Source organism: Psilocybe cubensis, chromosome 6 (assembly GCF_017499595.1).
Source record: "Psilocybe cubensis strain MGC-MH-2018 chromosome 6, whole genome shotgun sequence".
Classification (NCBI taxonomy): Eukaryota; Fungi; Basidiomycota; class Agaricomycetes; order Agaricales; family Agrocybaceae; genus Psilocybe; species Psilocybe cubensis.
Genome location: NC_063004.1, coordinates 3,402,709 through 3,418,699, shown reverse-complemented (window position 1 = coordinate 3,418,699; position 15,991 = coordinate 3,402,709). Strand labels below are relative to the sequence as shown.

The 15,991-nt window shown below is 43.9% G+C and overlaps 2 protein-coding genes across 2 annotated transcripts; one reads left to right on the top strand and one right to left on the bottom strand.

Moving 5' to 3' along the window:
- Positions 1-1,207: 1,207 nt before the first annotated feature.
- Positions 1,208-1,869, top strand: JR316_0007546 (uncharacterized protein; the record flags this gene model as incomplete). The annotated part of the gene is made up of 2 exons (XM_047893282.1): positions 1,208-1,224; positions 1,281-1,869. The coding sequence occupies 2 exons, from the start codon at positions 1,208-1,210 to the stop codon at positions 1,867-1,869; spliced, it is 606 nt and encodes a 201-aa protein (XP_047748564.1).
- Positions 1,870-11,696: 9,827 nt separating this feature from the next.
- Positions 11,697-13,044, bottom strand: JR316_0007545 (uncharacterized protein; the record flags this gene model as incomplete). Its single annotated transcript, XM_047893281.1, has 6 exons — positions 11,697-11,928; positions 11,986-12,194; positions 12,247-12,449; positions 12,505-12,662; positions 12,712-12,830; positions 12,886-13,044. The coding sequence occupies 6 exons, from the start codon at positions 13,042-13,044 to the stop codon at positions 11,697-11,699; spliced, it is 1,080 nt and encodes a 359-aa protein (XP_047748563.1).
- Positions 13,045-15,991: the final 2,947 nt, after the last annotated feature.

Genomic DNA, 15,991 nt, shown 5'->3' with positions numbered 1-15,991 from the left:
TAGAATGTAGTAGTTCAATGAAAAATATTATTGGAAAAGATTCAGAACAACAAAGGCTACATAGAAATGACTAAGAGAAAATGGATTCAAGTTACAACCTGGGCGGCGTTACGAAGTCACGTGATCGAATTGATGTGTCAACCGTCCAACGAGATCTACTTTGTGATGAGTCACGGTCAAGCAGATCTAAAATATATGTGCATATACGTACCAATAAGGTGACCAAAATGTGTATCTGGCTATATGATACACTTGAGAGAAAGGAATAATCAAGGCAGAGAAAGAACATGCCATGAAAAGGTATAAAACAGTCAGTTAGGGTTGTGTGATGAAAATGAGAGCATGTCTTTCACCTTTTCAGCTCTATCAACAGTTTTGAAATGCAGAGAAAGAGGCATAGCAGTATTGATTGAAACCAGAGAGCGCTGTCGTCAGAGTGGTGGCCATGAGAGGGTAGAAAGAAAGCGACTTGGGCGTGTCTCAGATTCTTATGCTCAAAACGGATGTTCAGTCTCCGATTTAATTTGTCATCGGAGACGGGCCTCTCTAATTTATATTTCTTGAAGTTAAATTTCCCACGTACATGTAATTCTTATGACAATGGTGTCGTATTGGAAACAACCTGCCAGTGTCATAGGTATTACGTGTGGTCAGTAAAATTTCTTGTACCTAAATCATTTTGAACATATTTGAAGCCCTTTAATCATCTGTGTCAGCAAAAAGTTAAACTCAATGTTTTATTCTTTGTTTTTATTTTTAATCAATTGTTCTCTGCAAGTTTTATGGCAAACAAATCATTAAGAGATAAATGTAAATACATGGAATATTTTGTACTGAACTTTGAGGTGTATAAATGTTTGTGGAGCATTCAAATGCTCTCCAAATGTTTTGTGCACCTCCAAATTTCAGTGAAATGTTTTTGTGTGACTTAACATGTCACGCAAAACATTGACCTGCTTAAAAAGGCACAAAAGGCATTTGGGGGTCTGGTCACTTTTGCCGATGAAAGTTGTGAAACTATGATATACATGGTAACCAAGTATATCACCGTGGCGAGTGTCCACTCGATGCTCGGGCCATCGGGCCAGCTGTAACTTGTGCCACTTCCCAAGGCCAGTGGGGTGGGGATTTAGGTATAAATACACCTCAAGTCAACGGCTTGGTTTTCAGAGCTCCCAATCGAAGAAACAACATCTAATTTAACAACATGAGCTCTCATCAAGGGTAAGGAATATTAGAACTCAGTATTATACGTACAAAACTCAGCTTATTACCCACAGATCTTACATCGGCACCAAACTCGCTGAGGAGGGTAAGGTTAAACCTTCAGACAAGCAAGGCGCAAACATTCCTTGTGTTAGCAGTCAGATCAAATGCCAGTTATGCGACTCCTTACGCAAGAACGTTCATGATGAACAGGACAGGGTCTTCAAGTCAAATAAAGATCCCATCAGCAAGTCACTAACCGCGGAAGAAAGCATATTCCAAAACTTAATAGACTTTCTGGACAATTTTCCGGATGAAAAATTGGATGCAATGTCGGATGAATTATCGGATGAAATTCTGTATGAATTTCTGTGTCAATTGCCGGATGAACTACTGCTTGAATTTCGGGATATATTGCGGGATGGATTGCTCGATTCCAAGCTCTCCGAGGAGGGCCGCCACTTTGAGTATTCACACGGTACCAACCGGGTCTCCAGCGATGAAAACAATTTCCAAGCTATACTCAACAATGCTGTTGACAATTACCGTAAGATGCCAAGTCAAGATAACTTCCGCAAGTTTGTGGACCTAGTGGAAAGTTTACTCCAGGAAGCCAAGGAGCATTTGGATAAATTGCGGGATGGTGCAGACCGTCAAATGTAGGCAGTGACTCAATGGACTATAGTGCTGTTTTCTCTGGCTGAAATGATAATTATTTTTTGTTGTGTTTTAAAGAATAATTTTGTACATTTATAAGAGAAGTGTTCAAACGACATCAAAAGCAGAAATTTACCCCTTCCCCAACAAGCTGTATGTCAGGGTTACCGACCCTCACACGCATGTGGATGGTGTGCGTTCGAGATATGAAAGGAATTGGGTACGGCAATAAAATTGGTGAGGATTCGTAACATAGTTCAGTAGTCTATGAAAGAAATTTCTGAAGAGTCGATATCGGAAAGTATCCCAACGCATCGATGGCGACCACACAACGAAAGGCAAGCAGGGAGCATTACACACAACGCCATCAATTATTCGCACCCACGCATCCACGCATTGAACAAAGATTTAGAACCATCCCGTCCCCGTCTTTCTCATTGCTCTGCCATGTCAGGGACGGAGGAGGTTCAATACAATGCGATGTGGGTGGATGCGATGGATTCGTGACAGATTGCTGGAATGGCTACCGACGGCGCGATAGAAGAACAGGGTTTATGGATAGGAGATTACAGCAACATGAAGGCTGACATCCAACCCATCGATGGAACCACGCAGATGAACACAAGCACAGAACATCTTTACTCAACATTTCAAGTACCACGATCGTACCGATTCGCAACGCATCCACGCCTTTGTGATTCCCAATATCAACTAGACATCTCCGTCCCTTGTATGAAAGGGGCCGGGGAGTATGATAGCACATTCAGGCGGATGCGATGGGTTCGAGTTTTCACAGATGTGGAGGTGATTAGAGAGGTTCTGTAGGACAAGAGATTCAGGATATCCAGGCCTTTGAATGTGCTGATGGGGGAATGCGAAAAAGTTGCACAGGCTGCACAGCTCCAATTCGACTTTCTGAATCGGCTGACAAAGCACCCGTTTTGTTCCGCGTGTTCGCTTCTCATCGTGATCAACTACGAAACTACGTATACGATGACCACACTCTTTCTCAAATGTGCTGAAGAGGTGCATGTCCTCCTTCAATCCATCCACTTTCCATAAAAAATGTCACCCATTTACAGAGTCGTTTCTCCAGATATATCGTCCAAATCTACACCCTTCTCTCGCACGCACCATTTACATGTCGCAGTTCTGGAATCCTTCATTAATGCTTCTTATATACACTCACAAAGCCAATGTTTCTCGATTTGTCTTGACCTCGTATACACGTTCCACATCTCCTAACCTACAACCAATCATAACCATATCAACCCGACATCCAGACGCATCCGCATAAAGAAAATTCGGACCAGACCCCGTTGCCTATCATTGCCATTGCCATTGCTGCTATGCCAAAGGAAAGGTATCGGGGGAATAAGGGTCTTTTCTGTGCAGATGCGAGGGGTTTGGGATGTGGATGAAGGCTGTGTACGAAGAAATTTCAATTAGAAAATCGGTGTACACTCAATGAAACCACGCCAATTAGTTGAGTCAAGTGCATATATGCAGTATATCCCCAACAAAAGAATGCACTGCGACGTCAATTAGCTATAAACGAAACGAGAAGTAGTCATACATGATCCGACGAGGTGCGCATTATGAGTAGAGTAGAAGAAGCAGTGACATATTCACCCGACAGCCGTCTGAACGACAGTTTCCATCCATCCATTCATCCCCTTCCCCGACAAGACCTGATTTTGTGGGGCCAGCAACCGACCCTCACAGGCACCCACTCCTATTATTATTCCGCGCCTTGCCGCCCTGTATCCGTCATACCGTCATATGACGCAGAGTTGGGGATAAGGGGGAAGTGAGTAGGATGGATACGGTGGGTTCGGTATGACTCTTGTTGGAGATGGGGATGCGGATGATGGAAAGGATCAGGAAGCCCGAGAGGCGTTGATTGGAATCGGAAGGTTATATGCGCAGATATCATTGCGGCGCATATATGTTGTCGCAACGTGCACACCAAAATGTATCCCAACCATCGATACGATCGCAGATGACGGCAATCAAAGAACATTCATGGGTTTCGTGACTGCCTGTGCACGTAAGGGATTGAAGGTAGGATACTTGCGGCGACGGTATGGGTGGCAAAACAGGTTGAGTGATGAAGCTTGGAGGTCTTGGAGGTATCGTATGAAGGAGGGAATTGTGAGTTGTGAGCATGCCATCCATCACCACCCTACTCTATTCATGAAAAACTTACCCGAAACTCACACCCACCCACCAAATCCAGGCATGAATATAACACCCCGTATCTATCGTTGCTAAGGCATGATAGAGATCGAGGGTTAAGGGAAGTCGCTTGGACGGAGGGAGTGGGTTCGGGATGGGAATGTGGACGGGCATGGGGATGGGGATGAAGATAGGCAGCCAAATTATATACAACCGCTAGGATGATTTACATACGTGCCGTTGCACAGTCCCATCATAACGGACTTTCGGAAGGCATACACGGGATAAAACTGAGCCTGAAGAGAAGGGTCATCCCAATCTAATTTAGAAAAGCCAACACTGACGTCCCTGGCCGTTCTAGCAAAGAGTGACGTACCGGGACAAACACGATTACAAGTACCACCTGTTGAACTCCCAGTAGTCGTCATAGCCTTTGCATAAAAGTACGCAATGCGTTTTTGGGAATATTTTTCGTGGAAGGGCTTGCGTAGATCGCAGAAGATCTTTGGGAAAGGCTTTGGGTTGGACTGTGTATTGATTTCGGATATCGCCGGCTGACACATCACCACGTTTGGTTCCGCGGGTGCTTTTACAGCCACACCCTCCTGCGAAAGCACTCGAAATGTCCATACCATGAACCTCTCGTCGACACTCTAACCCTCAGGAACAAGATATCAATATCAGCCAAAATGGGCCGAGTTTGTGATGGGGTTGGGATATTGGGAGGAAGCACGACGAGGTAGAACTGGTGAAGTATTCCTATTTGTCTTTTTTCGATACGCGCTACATTACCATTTTCATCACGCTAGCGGTCCCTTCTCCCATAGTTTATGTGCTTCTCTACACACAAGGCAATCTTTTCACCCTAAGCGTGAGTTTGAGTGGCTCTGCTCCAGCCAACACACCTGCTCCTCGTGGTCGATGGAGTCCCATCCTCTATCACCTCCTATGCATAGCATCCCCATCTGAATCGTGAAAATCGAGATAAGGAAGCGTTTACAGGAATTGTACCTTCACCGCAGTGCATCATATCCACCCATTAGGGTATGCAGGTGATCTTCGTGTGGTTGAACTGTCCCACGCCTTTAAAACGCTTCCTTACCCCAGACACTCTTCTGGTTGTGCGATGCTATCATCATACTGTTTACTCTTCCAATTCTTGTGCTATTTCGCAGCACACATGTTGTAGCAGACCCTTATACTGCAGCCATTCATCCTCCCCCAAACCAGTGACCGACCTTGCCAATCGAGCAATCCCCGCTCGCATCGTCTTACTTCTCACAACCTCTTGCACAATTCAACACCACATCTCTCCCTGGGACCTCCTGCATCCAACAACCGTTCGCTTTGTGACCACCGTGTCTGCGCCGTCTCTCCGAATTCCTTTTGTCTCTCGTGTCTCGTCTCCTAGGCCATTTTCCAGCTCTTTAACAAGTATGCTATCAAATTTGTGCATATCGCTACGTAAATGACGCTATTCATGTCTCTCAAATGATAATCTAAATGACACATCGACGCTGAGCGTTTCTGCCTTCTTCTCTTTTGTCCAGACTCTGAAATCCGACGTCACCTTTTCAAATTCAGATCCACATCGAGGCTGAAACAGTGAGAAGAAAACTTACCCACACAAACGGTCCGTCCTGTGATCGTACTCGTGGACTGCGCCTTGCCGCTTTTGAATTTAAGAACTACCAAACGTGGATGACAGATACATACCCGGCGCGGTGCAAATGCTTAAGTTACAGGTAATCTTATGCACGAAGTGTAATTAGCATGTTAGGTCAACCCATCCGAGCATCAATCAAACCAATTCATAGTGTCCATTTTCATATCTATTTCCATATCTATTTCTATTCCCAATTCCATGTCAATGTACGGAATCCCGGCGCGCCTCCCTCATTCTAATTAAATCTCGTGCTGGAATCAACGATGATAGCAATCACGAGTTCTATTTATCAACTGTGTGAGAGTGTCCGTCCGTGTGCACGCAGTGCGATGCGATGCGACGAGATGGTGTGCTACGTGATGTGCTGCGCATTCGCTTCTTGCTACCAAACCACCACCTTGCTATCACCAACACCACCACCACTGCGTCTGCTACAACTCCTGCAGCTGAATCCCGTCCTTCACTATCCACACATACCCTTCCTTGCCCCCATTTGCTTACAAAGTGGGCTGCACCTCGGGTTCTACACCACTCCCATCAAAACACAGCCATGACTCGCTACAAAGCGCACTCGTTAGAACCATTATTCCCACAATGTACGTCTCAATCCTATCATCTTCAAAAAAATCCACTAATAAATATGTAATTGCATATACCCATAGTCAACCTACTATCCACAAATACTGTGTTTTTCTCGATGGAATTTGATATTTCAAGCAGGAAACTGTGTGGTGAGTATTGATTTGGCATTTGTTGCACATGAAGTCATTGCTGAACTAAGACTATTACAAATGCCTCTTTTTTCTCCTCAATATTAAGGTTTTTGGGGAGCCTGTAAGTCTGACAGTTTCTTTACTATTGTATCCCGGAGACCCAGTTACCCAGTACTTACTATCTTGCTTTCACTTCCTTTCACTATTCACACCATCCTTATTTATCTAAATTCTAGGCATTGTCCTTCCTCAAGACACTTAAGTGAGGGATTTGTTCTATTTAGACTGGACCATTCCTTCCCTGGAGTTTTGGTTTGTTGGGTTGTTTATAGTCTATAAAAAATTACATACTACAATTATCAGCGCAAGGCGGCACCAAGACTCTTTCACCTTCACCATCCCCAAGATTCAGCCCTTCAACGACATTCCAACTCCCAGTCATCTCCTCATTTCCCCTCAAAACATCCTCAATTCTCTTCAGACCACCCCTTTAAGGTTCACCTTTATTGATTTTTCCTATGCTTTTTACGCACCTTTGTCACGCTTTCCTTATATACCTGCTATCTAATTTCACAGCTCCATTCCATTTTTTGAAGGTTTATTTACCATTGTACCCAGAAGACCCGGCTATCCACTACTTACCATCTTGCTTTCTTTACCCTTTACTATCCACACAATCCTTATCTACTTAAATCCTAGGCAATGTCCTCCCTTAAGAAACTTAGGTGAAGGTTTTGTCCTATCTAGTCTGGACCATTCTTTCCCTGGAGTTGTTTTTTGTTGGGTTACTTGTAGCTTATAACAAATCACAAACTTCAATCTTCAACGTGCTTCATGTTCTGCCTTACACAGCCTCCTTATCTATACATAGCATCCCTTGACTCCAACATGTTACAGTACACAACTCATATCTTGACACAGCCTTCACATTCTAGTATATAAACGAGCACTAGAATACTATGTACTTTAGCTTAGTATTGTTTTGAATACAATACATTTACTCCAGAACTTAGAAGGTCCATTTGCAAGACAGCAATTGGATAACAAGTTGTACAAGCATAATTTGAACACTTGTCTCAAACTTAGGAACTAGAATAGTTATCTCACTGTTACTTTTGGGTACATCCAGAGCTATTGCGAGAAGAACCGTAATATCAAGGAAACCAAGCCCTCAAAACTGGTACCTAAGACTTGCACCTTGTGTTCCACTTTGTCAAAGAAGTAGGTGGTATTGAATTTGGCTGGAGGGTTGTATATAGTGGAGGGGGGGGGAGGTTTGTCAATTTCCATATAATTTTTGTTCCTGACCTGTCTGACTCGTAAGTGAAGACAGAAATAGAAAATGAAGTCATAAGGTAAGAAGTAAAACAAAATAAAAGAAAGATCAAGATAGAAAAGAAAACTGAAAATCCAAAAGCGGATAATGATATGAAATAGAATGAGAATCATAAGATGGAAGCAAGAAACATAAGATTAGGTGAAAATCAAATTAAGAAACAAAATTGAAAATAAGGAATTCAGAAACAGAATTTGGAAACAGAAGTCAGAAAAACAGAAGTTGGAGAATAGGAGTCGGAATGCCCTATCTAGGGTGGAGTGGCACGGCATGAAGAGGCATCTATGGCCCTCCACAGCATCCAATGAGTTCTTCTTATATGATGTAAAACGGATGGAGTGGGTTCGAGATGTGAATGGTGTTATGTGGAACCAATATAAAGGCAATATACTACAAGTATTATGTACAGAGAACACCAAATGGCATTGGGAGTTGTGTGCAGGGGCATCTTGGTAGCCATGTCATATAGATCTTCCAGGATGGTTCGCAAATGCGCCGTCTCAAGAAGATCAGTGGCAAGGCAGAACGTGGTTGCTGCATAGTCTGAAGCAGGTTGGCGCTATCTGATCCAGAGAAAGTCAACAATAATGTCTAAAATCGAGCGATGCACCAAAACAATACCTCAGGTATTCGAACCCATTGATCCATTCCTGTGCGTGAATACAAGCAGGGAAAATAGCACACAACACCATCCATGATCTATCCGATCCCCATACGCATCCACGCACCACACAAGGATTGTAGAACCATCCCGTCCCCGTTATTCTCATTGTTTTTGGTATGAAAGGGACGAGGAGGTGCGATAATGCGAGTTGACTGGATGCGATAGATTCGTGACAGAATATTGGAATAGTTGTATGTGAAGTGGTTGACGCAGATCACAGAAAAGATGCAGAGGATGGGAACGCACTCGATGGGCCACTTGGGTACACATTCCAGCTGTAAGTGTAATCCAACCCACCGAAGAAACCAAACAGGTAAACACAAGCACAGAACATTCTTACTCAACATCTGGAGTACCGATAGCGATGTGTTATGGGTGATGGGTTGACGTTCAACCCATCACCCATAACACATCGCTATCGTTATCTTATTCAACCCGAAACGCATCAGGATGAGCGAATTGAAAGATGGGACATGCTGCGGGACATGCTGCAATATGAGCACCTTAACTTCAGCAACCCGACAGCTGATTGAACCATATAATCCATCCATCCATCTTCATCCCCTTCCCCAATCAAATGTACAACAGGATCACCTGACCGTCACAAGCATCCAATCTGGTTCTTACCCTGACCATTACCTCCCTGTATCCGTCACACAGTTGCATGACACAGATCTGGGTGTAAGTGCTAAGGGAAATGAGTAAGACGGATGCGGCGAGTCCGGGAACTGGATAGCATTGGAGACGGGGATGGGGTGAAGATGGCGAGGATTCAGGAAGTCCCGTGTATATGCTGTCCTGAGACGTAGCAGGGCAGTCGGGTTATGTATCTGAGCATATGTACGGGTATATAGATCTGGTAAGATGTTAACTTACCTGCCGTCATCTTCCACGCGGCATAGAAGTCTGTAGTGAGAATATCAGTCATAGCAGAAGATGTGCATAGAGAAAATGGAATGACGCACCACGACGAAGGTCAAGGGATAACTGCGCAGGTGACGGCAAGCAGCGAGCATAAAGGTGGTATAGTCTGTAGAAACAACTCAGGGGAATTGATCGAAGGGATATGTGCTGTGAATATTGTGTATCGAATGGTACATCTAGGCTCGCAAGATCACATAAATCTGGAAGGACAATTGATTTATGAGCTGTTGCAGAAGCTCGGAGATGCCGAGATCAGGGCAGCAAAACGATCAGCTCAATGCGACAGACTGGTGAAGAGGAATGAAAGAATGAAATAGAAGCCGAGGAGAAGGGGTTAGTCCCTATGTATTGTAGAAAAAGTCAACAGTGTGATGTTAGGACTAGCAAGGAGTGACGCACCCAAAACAAAACCAAATGTCAAGATCTGAAGATACTCCAACCCGTCAATGCTGAACACAATCATACAGTCTCCCTACCCACACACTGAATTATGGACGATCCAACCGATTCGCATACACGTTCATGAATACCTGAGGAACTCCCCGTCGCCGTCATTGCATTTGCAATAAGGGGGCGGGGGGTAAGGTTCCAATACGGCACACGAGATTCGTTCGGATTGGGTATATCCAGATGTCAAGGCTGGGAATACGACGATTGCAAGAGATCATTGAGGATGGGGTGCATTGGGTTGGTGGGTTGGTTGGATGCCTTTGTTTGATTGAGCTGACGAGTTAGATTTTGGGCATCGCCGGCTGACGCATCACCCCGTTTCGTTCCGCGGCTTGTCATTAGGGACCTTCAGAATTGAAATACGACCCGACTAGTTGGTCGTATTTCGATGCCACCGATTCGATGATTCGAAGTCCGACTATGCTTGGCTTTGTCTTGGACTGTCACTTCGGTGTCACTCCCAATGACGTAGACAGCGTAGATAATCTTTAATCAACGTAGATTGTTGGATAGCACCGGCCTGTACCACAAAAATCATCACCATGCCACTGAAAACCGTTCACAAAACATTCATGAATGACTACCTTCTTGCCATGATCATCCGAAACTCTCTAATGTCTCCCGATCACGCTTCTATCGATAAAATCAAGCAGTTGTCTGATATCGATGTCAAAGCATTTCTTTCGATTCTCCTTTCACGCTACCCTAATGGCCGTGATAACAAAGTTCCAAAAACAGATAACATACATCTTGCTTGGATTTATGCTGAAGATCCATCAAATCATCATCGGTTTGAGGATATGCTTCGTGTCACCCCATTGGTCTTCCAAACAATCCTCACTTTAATCGAAGAGCATCCCGTTTTTTACAACAGTTCAAATCATCCACAGGCGCCTGTTGAAAAGCAGTTAGCTGTGACACTATACCGGATGGGGAGATATGGAAATGGTGCATCGGTACAGGACATAGCCCGTATTGCTGGATGTTCTGAAGGTTCAGTTGATGCTTACACCAATCGCTGTTTTGAAGCTATTGAATCTCTCCATGACCTGTTTGTAAGGCGCTTAACACCAGCCGAAAAGGAAATAGAGAAGACATGGATTGATACACAAATAGGCTTTCAGGGAACCTGGCGAGAAGGTTGGGTCATGTACGATGGAACAATAGTTGTGCTTTACAAAAAGCCGGGCCTCAACGGTGATGCATATTACACACGGAAAGGAAACTACGGTTTAAATGTTCAGGTAAGATATACTGTGTCTTTTGCATTTCCACTCACTTAACCACGGGAAAATAATAGATTGGTAACACTCCATCCAATTTACGCATCGTAGATTATTCGCATGGAATGACCGGTTCCGCTCATGATGCAGCAGCATTTGAGCACACCAGTGCAGCAGCCCATCCCACCTGGTTTTTTGATAGAGAAGAATTCGCATGGGCCGATTCAGCATATGCAGTCAATTCCCGAACAATACCTGTTCACAAAAAGCCAGCTTCGCTTGATCCAGCAAACACATTGTTTGACAAATATGTTGCACATCTCCGAGTGCGATCCGAACACTGTATGGGTGCACTTAAAGGCCGGTTTCAATGCCTTCGTGGACTGCGCGTTAATATCAACTCCAATCGTGATCACCATTCAGCATGTCAATGGATTACTGTTGCAATAATTCTCCATAATCTCATAATTGACGTTGAAGGAGCCCAATCGGGTGCCACCTTTGCTGCCGAACATGGACCCATGGAAGAATTTGAAGACCGCGGGGAACATGAAGAAAACAATGGAATTGACGATGCCGATGCAGAAAAAATGAGACGTAGGCTTGTGGCAGAAATCGTAGCATTTAAAGAAATGTAGTCTAAATTATAATTATAAATAATGTGTAACTTATAAATTGACTAGTCTGAACCATCCGTTGACGCTTCTTCCTCCCATTCAAGAGAACGCTGGTGTGAAGGCAGCAGTACACGTGGCAATGAATCTTGAGTGTTATTATGCTGCAATTCATGAATCTGGGCATGATACTCATTCTTTGACCACAAACCGAGCTTGAATTCTTCGAGAAGCAAAGTGCGCTTTTGCAAAAGACTCTTCTGATGTGCATCTTCGGACCACATCTTTGTGGTCTTGCTATGATTATTTATTTGTTAGCTTATCTGAACTGCTATATTAAATAGAATAACTTACTCGGACATTTCAACAAGTGTGTCAATAAGTGAACGCTTTGCCGGAACTTTAGAAATATTATTTCTAGCCTTTTCAACAGCATGGCGAGAAATTGTGGATGACTTTGGAGGCCGAATTTGAGAAGATGAAATTGGACCTAGAGTGTCAGATCCAGAAGTGGTTGAAAGGGTGACTGATAACTGAGAAGGCTGAGTGGCCTCGTCCAAAGACTAAAAAACCCAGTTGAGAAGAAATTAAGAGACTCGTTACTTGAGAACTCACCTGCTCTAAGTTGATTGTTTGTTCTACTGAATTTGAACAGGGTCCTATAGGCTCAACATCTGTTGGGCTAGGAGGCTGATACCAAACTGTCTTACGCCCTTGAGGACCAACTGCTGTGGTAATTACAATGGGTGTTACATTTGGGCGCGTTGCATAAAGATTATGTAACCGTGGAAAAAACTCAAACTCGCGTTCAATTTGTTCTAACGTTTTGTGTCAGTTTATAGTAAAATCAAAAAGTACCTTAAAGATACGTACGCCAGATATTGACAATTCGTGTGGGAGTGCTCTCATCAGGGCCCTCCGGAGGTACATAATAGTCAAGTAATTCTTCTGTTGATTCTGATTCGGTGTTGTTGAGGCCCTCACCCGTTTGACGAAGTTTTGTTGCATGCTTCTGATAGGCCTTACGGAGTCTGGTGACCAGTACATCAGAAAGATTCAGAATTCATAACTGCATCATACCTGTCAAGATAAGCCCTCAGGCGATCACCTATAGTCCCAGGATCAAGAAGATAGATTTCCGGAAGAATTCTTTCAGCAATCCGCTTAAAGACAGTTGTGCGACTGTCTCCACTAGTATTCTGTAATACAATATATGAAGTTTACAAGGAATTGAAGATGAACACAACAACGTACCTCAGACACATCCTTTTTTCCAAAGATAATTCTGTAGTTCTCGTGCCTTTCCAGTTCCGTGAGAAACTGCCATGTTAAAAAATTGTCGTTTTCGCGCCATGGTATGTCCGGTATCTTGGGCTTGACATCCGACCCTTTTTTCTTTGAAGCTTTAGGCATTGAGCAATACTAAGAAAAAATGGCAAGGAGAAATAGAGATGGGGGTTGATGAGACCGAATCAATGCTTACTTCTTATATTCTCATTTCGGTATTGACATGTTTGGCGCATCTCCTATGTGGTCAGAGAATTAAACAAACAAAACGCGTCTCAACGCGTCGCGAAAACGTCCTCACGAGGTGCTGTTGCAGCAGTATCTAAATTACAGGCACTGATGAGTGAAATATATCATATCATTAGCCCTTGATCATGCAAATGAGACCAGAAAGAGGGTCTGTGCTTCATGAATAGCAAAGTCTTTATAGTTCTATATGTACAGGCATGACATAAAAGCCTACACAGGAATGGCGATAGGAAGAGGATTGAAGATGGTGGAAGCCAGTCAAAACCGTCGTTATCGATAGCAATTCCGTCACATCAGTCACAAAGCGGACCTTGAACTTTGATTTACTAAGCGTAATCGGACAGGGCCAAATACGACCGACTAGTCGGGTCGTATTTCAATTCTGAAGGTCCCTAATCCTCCCCTTTCAGCCAACCTCAATGACTACGTATTTCATCTTGAAAACCACTTACACTAGTCATATCCACGGCGCGTACCTCTCAACAGCGCTCCAACTCATTTCATTGAGATATTAACAATATATGAGCGGCCCAACACAAAGTCTGGAGCGATGGCGTTTGGTTAGGTTTTGGGTTGAGGAATAACGGCGATTTAGCTGAAGGAATGCTAGGTGAAGTCTTCCTGTTTGTTTTTCTCAATCTGCGGTGACCGAGCCTTTGAACAACAAGTATACGCTGCTCAACACAAAGGTTCTGTTCCTCGAGCTATAGGCTGGGACTATGATGGCGTTGGTCTACATGCCGGGAGGAAAAGAATGCGAATTCAATTGAAGGTATAACAGGTGACGTTATTCCTTTTTATTCTAGCTCAATTCACAGCGTGCTATGATGTTCATTCCGCCAGCGGTCTCTTCTCTCATCGTCTATGTCTTTCTCCGCACACGAGTCGATTTTGTCTTGCTCTGCGGTGCTATATCCATCCTCGTTTTCACCGTTCTTGCAATGGACCTGGTCCTCGAGGTCTTCGTTATACCTCGACAAAATCACATCCTCTATCCTCTCCTACACACCACACCCTCATCGCGTAAATCGGGATAGGGAAGCGCCTACAAACACAGTTCCTAAACCACACCGCATCACATGCACCCAATCGGGTATGACTGTGATCTTCGTGTGGTTAAGCTTACTATCCGTTGAAAACGCTTCGTTATCCCAGACTTTCTTCTGGCTGTGCAATGCTACGCTCATACTCATGTTAGCTCTTTGCGCTTTGATCTTTGTGTTATGTCTTGTCCTCTGCTCCGAATTCCCGTTCCACTTTGCGCCACCATGTTGTAGCTGACCCTCATGGTGTAACTGTTCATTCTCACAACCTAAACTCTGTCTCGTATCTGCAAACCTGTGACCCACTTCTAACAACCTCTGCACAACCCAAGACGATTCCTCTTCCCGTGACATGCCAGAAGCGCCTAATCCCAGCCAGTATATCCACGCTCGAAACGGCCCTACACATCTATCGCCTGGCCGTTCGCTATCCGAGTGTGTCGGAAGCGTAATTTGACCTGTCACCCTAAGAATGTAATCAGATCCACCCCGCCCCACTTGCTGATGAAATGTGACAAATTTAGACCACGTATATAACACGGTATCGCAGAGACGAGGGATCCGATGTAGGCTTCTTCTGTGTCACTACCACTCACGCTCGCCGTGTCTTCTTTGACTGACGCTAAACAATATTTGATTGTCAGAAAATGGAAAACATCAACGATCCAGGGCTTCCGGAGAGGGTTCAAAGGTCACTGTATGGGTTGTTTATAGGGATGTATCTGTCTGCGATGTAAGTTTTGCTACCTCAACCTACTCAATCCGCGTATATTACTGAAAGTTTGGTGACAACTGCACTTTACTTACAGTGTGTATGGCCTAACGACATACCAAACGATTTATTACCTCCGGAAAGCAAAGCGAGATCGTAAAGCTCTACGCAGCATGGTAAATCCTTCCAAAGCATTTGTCGCAGCCATACACATACCATCATTGACGCTGAAGATCCGTGTCACTTACAGGTTGTGGCCCTCTGGTACGTCTATCATATCAAATATAACTCGACGAGATTGAGTTCTTAACACTTTATCGATGCAATGCTGCTTAGGATTCTGAACACCGTTCATGCTATATTCGGAGCTATCGGATTCATGAATTTGATCTCACAAATGCTGTGGAGTGATGGATCTTTGAGCTTTGTGTTCGAAAGGCAACCTTGGTGAGACTCGAAAATGAATTCATGAAGAAAAAGGTGATCATGGTGATACATGTGTTTAGGACGCTGGTGGTATGGACCATAACTATCCCTAATTATTGTACAATCTAATGGGTTACAATATCCAGTTGACGTATTGGATGATGGTGCGTGAAAACGTTATATTTTCACTTCTGTAAGTAAGGGCGTGCGCTGAAGATTTACATGAAGCCTTTCACGGATATCTTTGTTAGATGGTGACTCAGCTTCTTGACAAAATAGATAGATAGTTTGACGTGTTCTTTTATAGGTTTTACTGTGTCCGCATCTGGAGACGTAGGTGCCATTCTACCATTCTATTATAGCACCTGTCACTGTTGATACGCTATAATTTTCTAGTCAGCAACAGAAACATCTGGTTAACTGCGATTTCTGTGAGTTAAACTACTTCAACCTACCACATATGGAAGTCCTGATATGATCCTTTTTTTATAGGGTGTCTCAAGCCTCGGGCCATCGGCTGGGGCACTAATTAAGTACCTTGCCTCTCCTCATGTATAACTCACAAATATTTCCACTGACATATTGTCTTGTAGACTTTGGGATTAAAATGTAGATATATTAAAACCACCTTCATATCCTTGCT